The sequence below is a fragment of the Argiope bruennichi genome, chromosome 6, assembly GCF_947563725.1.
Source record: "Argiope bruennichi chromosome 6, qqArgBrue1.1, whole genome shotgun sequence".
Classification (NCBI taxonomy): domain Eukaryota; kingdom Metazoa; phylum Arthropoda; class Arachnida; order Araneae; family Araneidae; genus Argiope; species Argiope bruennichi.
Genome location: NC_079156.1, coordinates 70,844,727 through 70,857,827, shown reverse-complemented (window position 1 = coordinate 70,857,827; position 13,101 = coordinate 70,844,727). Strand labels below are relative to the sequence as shown.

Here is a 13,101-nt window from a genome sequence, read left to right as displayed (position 1 = left end):
GTATGCCAAATTTCAACCGCCTAGCTCAACGTGTTCTTGAGTTATCTTTATCACAGACAGACAGATGGACATTTTCCAAAAATGCGTTTTTCGAACTCAGGGAGGTCTAAAACGTGAAGATTCCCTCAAATCTCGATTTCAAATTTTTTGACGATTATTATACTTTCTTTCTATGGACCGCAGTGGCCTGGTGGTAAAGTCTCGGCTTCGGAACCGGAGGACTTCAGGTTCGAGACCTGATTCCACCAATGAACCGTCGTGTAAGTGGGTCTGGTGAGCATTAAATCCGTCAGGGCCAATCGTCATGTGGAAGTTTGGAGGGGTGATGGTACCAGTTCGAGTGTCGTCTTCGTCATCAGACCGCGGTTAAAAATAACGAGCCCTAGTGTTGCTTTACGAAAAATAGCCCTAGTGTTGCTTTAAAAGGGAACGTTAATATAACTAAACTAAATACTTTCTCTATACATACGAGAATGTAATAAACGGTTTTCACAGAATGTCAAAGTAGATTTTCGATAGGTTTATCAAACATATGAAAATAACTGTAAGACAAATTCAAAGCAATATTAACACAATGTGGAGAAACGACTTATTAATACATGAAAATTCAAATATTCTATAACGAAGAAAAATGCATTTTTTTGCAAGTTTCTTTTCTCAAAATGTTCTCAACTGAAATATCATTTAGCTCAATATTATTGCTGGATAATATATGCAATTGTGCCTTGAAAATGACTTGATTTCCTTAAATTGTGTCATACGATCTTATAGATTAAGGAAGCATCATATTGTGATTTCATGCAGATGATATCTCTTTTATTTTTTTTAGTGAGTCATACGTTCGAATGAAGAAAAAAGTTGTTGAAGTAAGTCAGCTTAAAATGGCCATCTGGTATCATCTGATGCTGATCGCAGGAATCCCGGAGAGGACTATAAGCAGAGAATGCCTAATAATTTTTATTGTACGACATCTTCACGATATTTCTCGGCTTTCAGAACGTTGAATAACATCGTGGAGATATCGAGCAATATCTTGTGCTAATAGATGAATCTGGGTTGTTAGAATTTGCTCAACTACATTGCAAGATGTCTTTATGATATTGGGCGAATAACATCGTGGAAATATCTTATGCTAATAGAGATGAATCTGAGTTGTTTGAATTTGCCCAACTACATTGCAAGATGTCTTTATGATATTGGGTGGCATTTAGAATGTCGAATAACATCGTGGAGATATCGAGCAATATCTTGTGCTAATAGATGAATCTGGGTTGTTTGAATTTGCTCAACTACATTGCAAGATGTCTTTATGATATTGGGCGAATAACATCGTGGAAATATCGGGAAATATCTTATGCTAATAGAGATGAATCTGAGTTGTTTGAATTTGCCCAACTACATTGCAAGACGTCTTTATGATATTGGACGGCATTTAGAATGTCGAATAACATCGTGGAGATATCGAGCAATATCTTGTGCTAATAGATGAATCTGGGTTGTTTGAATTTGCTCAACTACATTGCAAGATGTCTTTATGATATTGGGCGAATAACATCGTGGAAATATCGGGAAATATCTTATGCTAATAGAGATGAATCTGAGTTGTTTGAATTTGCCCAACTACATTGCAAGATGTCTTTATGATATTGGGCGGCATTTAGAATGTCGAATAATATCGTGGAAATATCGGCCAATATCTTGTGCTAATAGAGATGAATCTGGGTGGTTTGAATTTACCCAACTACATTGTAAGATGTCTTTACGATAATGGTCGGCATTCAGAACATTGAATAACATCGTGGAGATATAGAGCAATATCTTGTGCTAATAGAAATGAATCTGGGTTGTTTGAATTTGCCCAACTACATTGCAAGATGTCTTTATGATATTGGGCGGCATTTAGAATGTCGAATAATATCGTGGAAATATCGGCCAATATCTTGTGCTAATAGAGATGAATCTGGGTGGTTTGAATTTACCCAACTACATTGTAAGATGTCTTTACGATATTGGTCGGCATTCAGAACATTGAATAACATCGTGGAGATATCGAGCAATATCTTGTGCTAATAGAAATGAATCTGGGTTGTTTGAATTTGCCCAACTACATTGCAAGATGTCTTTACGATATTGGACGGCATTTAGAATGTCGAATAATATCGTGGAAATATCGGCCAATATCTTGTGCTAATAGAGATGAATCTGGGTGGTTTGAATTTACCCAACTACATTGTAAGATGTCTTTACGATATTGGTCGGCATTCAGAACATTGAATAACATCGTGGAGATATAGAGCAATATCTTGTGCAAATAGAGACTAATCTTTGAATTTTCCGAAATTTGACAAATAGCAAAAGGAAGTTCAATTGTAAATATGTAATAGTGCCATTGATTTAGCACAAATTAATTAGCTGCATATATCAATAACTAAATTCTTTTAAATACCTTAAGGGGACAGCAAACTTTGAAATGAGCAAAAAATGGACGGAAATATGAAATTTTATTTTTATCGTTTCCTCACAAAAATATGTGTTTATATTCAAATAAAGTAGTGTTATAAGATATATTGTTCAATAAAATGAATATTTCAAAGAGCAAAATAAAATAAAGCTCATTTTAATTACTTTCCATAAGATGATATTGTAATTAGATTTAAATATCTTTAAAATGCTCCAGGTGTCTTACTTTTTGAGGAAATTAAATAAAATTGATAATAAAGATTTCTATTGAACATTAAAAGAAAATAAGGTTTGCATTTAATATTTCGAGGTTTTTTTAGAAGTTAAAAGTCAATTTTAGTTAAAGGAAACATAAAATTCTTATGAAAAGTGTGGATTAAATATTTCTAAAAAATTAGCAAAAATATTAATTGGTATTACAAAATCATACACAGTTTTATTCTAAATAAATTTATATTAGGTAATATGGAAAAAATAATAGAAAAAACTAAATTTGAATTGCCTGGAATATTTTGAAATTTTAAAAAAATATATATCTTTTAATTTTTAAAAATAATATTTCGTTTCAAATTTTTTTAAAAAAGAAATATATATATAAACTTTTATATATTTTAATACATATACCTAAACAATTTTATAACTGAAAAATTCGCAAAAATGCCTAATAGAGTCCCCTTTACAACGATTTTTATTTCATCTATGTGTACCAATAAATTCTGAACCTAAAATTGCTACCGAAGATAAATAGAAGACACATTATTGTAATTATTGAAATGGATAACTCATTATTTTATATTTCTCTCCTTTATAATATGTAATATCCTGCTGTTGTGTGAATATTTTACTAAAATATTAACTTCATTAATTATTTTGATTGCGTTTTAAAATATCACAATTCATGATGTAGTTTTAACAATGGTCGAAATATCGTGGATGTATATTTTAGGTCTTCTATCTGTGTCAAAGGTAGTTTTATGTTAAATCAATGGCATTATACATTTTTCGGCTGGCTTATTTAACTTTCTGTCATAAACGTCTAATACTAATGACGGCTTTACACTTGGCCAGTTATAAGACGGCCATCAGTAGGCAGCGCTTGAGCAGAAAGGGACTGATTTATGTTTGCCACAGTTTCATAAGACAGATTCAGGCATTCCATGCTTGGCTATAAATTACCGTTTTGGCGTCCCTGAATTTTTCTTTTCCACTGCGAATCGCATTAGAATGATGGATATTTACACAAATTAACATGGTAAAATAAAAAAAAAGGGACAAAGTACCTTAATTTGGAAAACAAACTATAGGGAAAAAATGGCAAATGAAATGAAAAAAAAAAAAAGATCAAAGAGCAAAAAATATCAGAATTAATCTATGATAATTTTTTTTATCGCCAAAGAAAAAAAAATCCGCCAAATTCTACAAACGCATGCGCAGTAATGCGAAAAAAATACAATACAGCGGAGTGTTGTTGTCCCGTCGGAACAAGTACTTACCATGGACCGAACAGCATTTTTCAGCCCTTCTATACATGTCCTGCCTACTGGCTATCTTTATAACTAGACGAGTGTAAATCCGGCATAAACGCCGAACTTCAAAGATATTCGCTAATGCTTCTGAATTAATGTTAAATGATAAGGTGTAGTTTTTTAACTATTGACAGATATTACTGACATAATCTAACCATCCTTTTTCGTGCATAATTTCCTTGTCTAAAGATAGAGATATTCTTCTTGTAAGTGGTTTTATGTGATCTAGTATTTACTTCATCAAATACTATATGGTTTTTATATTTTCTTCGCCAACAATCGTGTAATGTTGGAGTTAACAGTCATGGGATTTAATAAATATTTCTGATTCCATCAGAAGGATTAATTTTCCTTTTCCTGTATGCCCTTAAAGAAGAATCTTCTGGAAATGTCTCGAACATCCACGAACTTTGGTGCCTGCTTTTGTTTCTCTTTTTAATCTTTCTTTGTTTTTTGGTATATTTCAAAATTGCTGTGAATGCTATTTCAGCGAAATCGTAAAATGTGACGATGGAAGCTCCCAAATATATGCCCATGTAGCCTCCAATAGCACTAAATAGTTCCAAACTCTGAAATTAAGAAAGAATAATTAAGCTTATTTGTCATTATATATATTGTAATAAACAAAAACAATTCTATATTTGTGTCACATAAGCAACGAGCATGCAAAATGACTTTCCACACTGATTGTATGTCACCATTGATTTTGATTTCACAAATGTAATGTTACTTTATTGTGCCCCTGCACATCATCAAGGATACCAGGACAAATTATACAATACTGTAACGTTTCCCCTTTTCCCCTCACATGGAAGTAAGCATTCAGACCAGATGTAACGTCTCCTGTTTTCCATAGTTAAATTCATATGGACTTTCTGATGTGGATCCTTCACTAGAAGAGTCATTATGCCTGGTCATTTGTTATTATCCAGGCAAAGTCCGTATTATGTCCCGTTGTTTCAAGCAGATCCATCATGTTTTCAAGGGAGAGAAACGTCAAAACATCCAGATGTTAAACTTTTTTTTCCTTATGAAGAGACTCCTCAAATCGTTAAGAAACGATCAATCACCAGCAACCGTTGTCATTAAGTGTCAAACCCATGTGGACTTCAACCGATGTTAGCTGTGAATTGATGATAATTAGCATGTGTTCGAGAGGGGTCAGCTGCAAAGATGGATCCTTAACACAATCGAGTGGAGACCATTGAGGAAGTATTGCTGAGAAGCTACTGGGTGATAGGGAACTCAAATTCAACAATGAGAAAACCGGGGGCGGATATCTTATGGGAATAAAATGTGGTATTTTTATTTGTTTTGAGTGAAAGAGAAGAGCAGTGAGACGCTTCGAAATGGAATTCGGAGACACGTAGGTATCTGTAGAAGTTGTTCCTGATTTTTTTGGGGAGCTCCGTGTGATTCGGGTTTCTATGTTAGGTACCAACCCGATAAAAGTCAGTGGATTTCTGGAGTGCCCCTAGAGTAGCCGTTTAGAGTAAACAGCGTTAGCGTTTTTTTCTTCGTGATTTAGTCTCCGATTTGATCGTGATTAAACTTTCTTATGTTATATCATTTTGTAAATATTATTAAATTAGATGAGAACAAATTGTTTTTTTTTTGCACATATATTAGGCTGTAAGTAAATGAATTGTTTTGGTACGCTAGTTTCTTATTTGATCGGTCTTGATCAAGATATTACAGTGGGCTTCAGAAGAATCTGGAGTATTCGAGTTAGTTAAGGCTGCAATTACTCGATTAAGCGAATACTTGATTAACATAGAAACTTAATTACCTGATTAAAAGAGACTAAATTTTAACTTCCTTGCTATCATTTTAAATCTATTTATGTAAAAGAATAGAAGAAAACCGTAAATACAACAATAAATTTAGCATGTTAACAAACTCAAAATTAATCCCTTATATGAATGTTATTGATTTTACTGTTTGCTTCTCATTTTCCTAATGATTCTTCAAGAGTATTTGTTGTTGTTGCTTATGGCACTAGTCATAAACAAGCCCGCTGACGAAGACAGCAATTTTAAGTCGAGTTTTAGCGTCTCTTGTTTCAGTAACGCCATCTAGGACCAAGAGTACGACTTAGCTACTCATGCGTTACAGCCCTTTTCACGAGGTGGTCTTTATTCATACATTTCATTCACAGATAGCAATTAAGACCTGAATCAGAAAATGACCACCTCTGATCCAGTACCCCTCTGTGGTATTGTCTCGATTTGGAGGACTTAGTGGTTGCAACAGATTTATACATGAACCAGCCACCACGTACACTGAGAGTCTTCAACCGGTGGAGTTCGATCTTACAATCCAAGGGATGTGAATCCAACGCGTTCCAACCAGACTATCTCGGCCCAAGAGTGTTTCTTCTTTAAATAATATTTCCTAATAACGCCATACTTTCTGACACTTTTAAAGTAATGCTTATTAAATTTTCGTTGGTAATGCACATAACTAAAGCGTCATCCCCCCCCCTCCATCCTCTGAATAACTTTTATCGATTTATAAAACATCAATTCTTTAGAATGAATTTTTAGTTCGGTTGATAGAAATTCTGATAATAAAGGATCTACTATATATATATATATATATATATATATATATATATATATATATATATATATATATATATATATATATAGGAGGAATATATATATATATATATTCCTGTTTTTATTCTCAAGTGACAGCAATGAATATTTGGAAAAAGCATACTCACTTCGAACTTCGGATTATAAGTGATATTTGTGATCTCAAAATCGTCGAAAACAATTTCAACATTGATGGTTTGACATCTAAGAAAATAAAACAGTAGCATTGTAACATTTCAATCAACAATTTAATATTAAACATTAACAATAATGATATCGTAATGGTTTTCGTTTTGATAAAGAATTTTTATCAATTTTGATTTTATTTCTATTATATTCTAGATTTCGCATGATTTCTCAGATTATTCTCAATTTATTTTGGTAATGCTACACATGTAGAAAATTTCTATAAATCGAACTTTTTATAGTGATTTCTGTATATCGAATAAAATTTCTATTTATCGAACAAAAATATTTGCATTAAAAATCAAATATTTTTATGGCAATCAAAAAGCAACTACTGATTTCTCTCATAAGAAAAAGTAGAATTTAAACTAGCTGCCTTTGATGACAATTGTTCATCCGACATATACAAAACATACAACATTCTACACAAATTCTATGTGTATTTAAAATAATTGGCAAAACTAAAGAATTATTACCCCAGCCATGAACACTGCTTCATTTTCTTCAATTTTACTTCATATTAAATTAACAGTGATCATATGACTTTCATATTAAATCAATAACGTTCTTTTCTCAATCACCGTCCATTTCTGAGTGAAGTTTTAAAAGCATTGCTTCAGTGCTCATTTTGAGTTTTGGAAAATCCTTGACAAAGTTTGCAAATCACTATCATTAATGTACAGTTTTCGACAATTTTTGTTTTGAATGAAATCTCATAATTCCTTAATATGTCATCAAAACTCATCTGTCTCCTACGCAATTCTCTTCCAGAGATACTGCAAAATAAAATCTTGACAGAGCCCTCCAAACTCAGCAACTGGAGCGATTTCGCCAATTTTTGTGGTCAATTAATTTCATCACTTTGCGAACATAATCAACGAATTAGAATGCTTTATCATTATTATACAATCATAATTTAAAAAGTATTTTCTTTTATACTAATAAGATGTATTTTATCAAAATGCACCAATATGACTATATCTTATAACTTTAAACGAGCAATTCTTGTATATGTAAATTTTTTTCGTGTATCTCGGAAACACTTCTAAAGATTTGGATCAAATTTTATATTTAGGTAAGGTTTTACTTTTTAATTTTATCTATATAGACGTCTTTCCTGGAAAAAAAAAAAAAAAAAAAGCGATTTTATATACACCAGCGATTCTCAACCTGTGGGGCGCGCCCCCCTAGGGGGGCGTGAGCACACTACAAGGGGGCCGCGAGAATATCCAAGAGAAAATATTATTTAAGAAAATTGATTAACTGATTGAAAGGAAAGCACACATACACATAGAAAACAAAATACATTTCGACATATTTAATAACGTATTAAAGTAAAACAACTTACTTAATCAAAACATACTATACTCTGTTTCACCCTAACTTGGCAGTAGTGTATATTCTAGGCATGCCGAATCGCAGTCGTCGTCAGGGGAACAGGATTACTTTAAAGTACAAAATTACTAGAAATGCAGATCGCTGGCGAAACTTTATCTCGCAAATTTTTCGCCAAATAGTAAATATTTATTTACTTTATCATATCACTATCGGAGAATTCATTGTTTCCTTATTTTCATTATTTTTTCAATCTTATCGACACATTATTTTAATAAATCATTAAAGTTATTTCATTTCGTTTCACCGTTTCTCAAAAGAAAACTCTAAATCTTTCAATATTCTGTAAAGCGTAGTTCGGCTAATGCTTTTCGAAAATATATCTGTGTCATCGTTCACATCTTTTAAAACTTTATCTAAGTTGGGATCTCATTTCTGCGAAAAAAATGCATGGATTTTCGTCAAATACAGAATAATGTAAAATCATCATATTTTACAAGACCTGAATATTTATCTACTGAGCCTGGTCGCTTCTTTCCAGGGGCACTTAAAGGACTGGATGCATTTATTTCTTTTTTCAAAAGGAAAACTGTTCATTGAGAAACATCTATAAGATGCGAAACTTTATCAACGATTTGATTGATAGAATCTTAAGGGTTTTCTCGGAGTCGAGAATAAACATTTAATATGCTTTTACATGTTGTACTTTTTGTTGGTTTCACTCGTCTTGAAGGTGTGCACAGCGTAGTCGGTGAAAACACTTCCTCTTTTTCAAACATTTTAGAAGTTAATAGAAATGACGAATCGAATAAATATTCACCTAACAAAACTAATAACTACTAATGCGATTAAAAGTATCAAAAATATCAGCTGCTAAAAAAGCGAGAATAAAAACATACGAAAGATGATAATGGTTGCGAACTGAATGAAGTTGAGTTGGCGGAGGCGTAAAAGAAAAGCGCGCCAAATATTGACCTTGAAGACCGGTTCTAGCTAAAGTGGAATTCATTATGTCAATCTTTTAGTTTTATTCGTTCGCTTTATTTACAAAATACTTAACATATAAGCACTTCTAACTTGAGAATAATTTTAAATACATATTGATAAAAAAAAGGATTTCTGTAATTTATGATATTATTTGATAAATTTCTGCGCATTTTAACTATTTTAAAGTCGGAATTGATGGGGAACTCTTTCCCAACGCGGAGCGTCACATTTTCTACCTTTTACAATACTGCCAAGTTAGGGTGAAACAGAGTATAAATTAAAAACAAATTTAATAATTATTAGTGTCTTCCTTGTGCCTGTCTTGCAAAGCAAAATTTTTCAAAGAAAAGCTTAATATTAGAAATAGCCACTCTCAGTTCTGTAATTATATTTAGCCGAGATCCATATTTTGACTTCAAAGAAGCCACAGCAAAAAATCCAGTTTCATAAGGGTAGGACTTTGAAAATGGTTATAGAATGCGAAATGCCCTTGTTTTTAGTGCAGAAAAGTCATCCTCTACTCCTACCCAAAATTCAAATAGTGATTTATTACTAAATTGTCTTTTAGTTTTGCCACTTGTCGTGAAATCTATGAATTTTTTTCCCTCATCAATTGAGAGTTCTTCGGGAGTTTTATGAAACGGATCCCTAACCCACTTGTAACTTGCTACCAGTTTGTCGTCAGCAAAAAAATACTTTTTAAAATTCTTTTTCAGCATTGCTATTACGTGTTCTTCTTCAGCCTTGTTAGTTTTAGTACAATCATCCACATTTGCAAACATTAGGTTTTTTTGCTTTAAATTTCTGCTTCACAATTCCAATTTTCTACAAAAAGCATTAACATTATCACTCGTATCCAACATATGTATATTTGCTCCTTGGAGTTGAAGATTCAAGTTATTTTATTTCTCGAATATGTCGACAAAGTAGCTCAATTTCATCACAAAATAAACCATCGCGAAAATTCTCGGCCTCCGGTCTGTTTTCTTCTAGGAAAATGGCGATTTCTTCTCTTAATTCATAAACACGGTGCAAAAATTTCGCAAATGATAACTATCTTGCCTAGCAATAAAATAGTAATTCTCATGTCTTTACAAAGTGCTGAAAAGATTATCGATTTCAGGGGTCTCATTTTTATATAATTTACTAGCCGCCTTTGGCGACCAGCCGGTTCGCCAATCTTAATGTTCGTTAAAATTTTAATAATTAAATATTTTATGCAATTCCAACTTTAATAGATTCTTCAGCAAAATATTTTAAAACTTCAAATTTTGATAGTCATATAATTCACTCATAATATTATAAAGGCCTTCAGTCATAACGTGATATGTATATCTCTAATTTTCTGTTACCCCTCGTAGAATTTATGCTTTAAATTAAAGTGTAAATGATTCATCTGCAATTAATATAATAATATTTTTTACTGAAACAAAGCATTTTTTTTAATAATATGATTACTGATAATAGAGTCACTGAGCGTTTAAACTTTATGGGCACTAAAGAATATCTTTCTTAATTTATGTAATATCTCAAGAATTTGTCAACAAAATTTTCGCAGATTCATCATGAACAGATCGATTAATGAACAATGTTTCATTTTAAATGCATTAAACACTAAGAAAATAAAATGAATCGTTTAAAATAATCGGTCTAAAACAGGTTTAAAAAAACTACTTAAAAAACTATGTACTTAAAACTATAAGCATATACAAAAAATATATAACTAACATAAATACAATTTACTTACAAAAGCATGTAACTCACCTAAAAATAATTTAAATCGTCTGTTGAAAGTGGTTGTCATGACAACAATCAGAACAATGCGCATGCGTGAATTTTCTTCGGAAACTTCTTTTCCCTTTCCAGCTGTGTTGCCATAGAAACCGGCGCACAGCTATTTACAGGTTTATGTTTATCTATTCAGATTTTATAATATCTAATCAGAGTAACGGTGAATATCAGTGTGTTCGTGTTCGTCAATAAATGTTAATTTTTTTAATAACATGATTAACGAAAACAGAGTCACTGAGCATTTAAACCTTATGGGAACTAAAAAATATCTTTCTTAATTTATGTAATATCTCAAGAATTTGTAGACCAACCGATTCGCCAATCTTAATGCTCGTTAAAATTTTTATATTTAAATATTTTATGCAATTCCTACTTTAATAGCTTCTTCATCAAAATATTTTAAAACTTCAAATTTTGATAGTCATATAATTCACTCATAATATTATAAAGGCCTTCAGTCATAACGTAATATGTATCTCTCTAATTTTCTGTTAGCACCCGTAGAATTTATGTTTTAAATTAAAGTGGAAAGAATTAATCTGCAATTAATATAATAATATTTTTTACTGAAACAAAGAATTTTTTTATAATCTGATTAATGAAAATAGAGTCACTCAGCGTTTAAACTTTATGGGCACTAAAGAATATCCTTTTCAATTTACGTATTATCTCAAGAATTTGTCAACAAAATTTTCTTAGATTCATCATGAGCAGATCGATTCATTAACAATGTTTACTTTTAAATGCATCAAACACTAAGAAAATGAAACGAATCGTTTAAAATAGACGGTTTAAAACAGGTTTTAAAAAAACTACTTAAAAAACGATGCACTTAAAACTATAAGCATATACAAAAAAAATATAACTAACATAAATACATTTTAATTACAAAAACATGCAACGAACCTAAAAAAAATTTAAATCAAGTCCGCATCGGTTGATAATAATTCGTCAACACAATGCGGAATTCAGAACACAAAGCGCATGCGTGAATTTTCAACGCCAGTTACGTAACGCAAATACGTGATTCTTTTTCTACGCCAGTTGGAGTAACGCTATGTGGATTAGAAATTTTTAATTTCCTTTATTCTGTTTTATTTTTATTCAAAAGTTCTTCAGAATGAATCTGAAGGATCGATTAATTAACAATGTTTAATTTTAAATGCATCGAACATTAAGAAAATAAACAGAATCGTTTGAAATAATCCGCCGAAAAATACTAACCCTAGCCTCATTACTGTTGGGAGAAAAAAAATCCGGAAGCCTTACTCTTTTGGCGGTGGCGAAAATGGAAGATTTTTTTGGCGGAAAAGTTGGCGGTGGGGAAAATTGAAGATTTTTTTGGCGGGAAAGTTAGTTTTTAATTAATAATTAAAATTCTAATTAAAATTTCAAAAAAAGGGACCCCAGGTGCACATTCCCGACCTCTAAGGTATACATGTACCAAATTTGATAGCTGTATGTCAAATGACCTGGCCTGTAGAGCGCCAACACACACACACACACACACACACACACACATTGAGCTTTATTATAAGTATATATTACGGTTACAACCATAATTAACACAAAATTCAGACCAGGACTCATTTCTTTCGAAGCCAAAGCTTCTCTGTGGATCATGCAGTGTATCCAGACGCACTGAGGTGATTTCTGTTTTACAAGTGCTTGTATACCTTGGAATCTTCCGGACATTGGACCGGATTTTAATTTCGAAGAATTATCTGGGTTTGTTGACATACTCACTATGAAGCGTTTCCAAATGTCGTTTAAGTTTATTAGGTTTCATGCTTTCTGTAGCCAACATTTTTGAGCAAATGATACACGGGAGCCTTTCTTCTTCATTTACTTCGGTACTGGTAAACCCAAAATTTAAGTATTCGTGAGAATATTTTTTTGATTTTATTTTCGGAACCACGCTCGTCTGTGTATTTGTTGATGCTTGACTATCGTCTAATGCTCGCTTACTTTCGCTTAAAAATTTATCCATGAGTCTGCATAAATCTGCTGCCGTGAATATTTAATATGGCGAATTGCAATTAACACGAAAACGTATATAACATACATATTCATGATATATTCGATAGCGATAGAAAGATCGACTTGAATAAGACTAGCTGGAATTGAAATTTGCGTTATCGAACGTTTTCCTTCAACCTATGAAAAAACATTTGCTCTATGCATGCTCAAGACGGCATGGGTCGTGAGGATTCCCA

At 32.1% G+C, this 13,101-nt stretch overlaps 1 protein-coding gene across 1 annotated transcript in view; it reads right to left on the bottom strand.

Annotated features, from left to right (window-relative positions):
* Window positions 1-4,297: 4,297 nt before the first annotated feature.
* LOC129971770 (uncharacterized) overlaps window positions 4,298-13,101 on the bottom strand; it is a 41,550-nt gene continuing 32,746 nt past the window's right edge. Inside the window, exons 13-14 of the mRNA XM_056085747.1 lie at window positions 6,715-6,790; window positions 4,298-4,555 (exon numbers count right to left, since the gene is read on the bottom strand). Coding sequence (XP_055941722.1) covers window positions 4,298-4,555; window positions 6,715-6,790 — 334 coding nt within the window. The remainder of the gene's footprint in view (window positions 4,556-6,714; window positions 6,791-13,101) is intronic.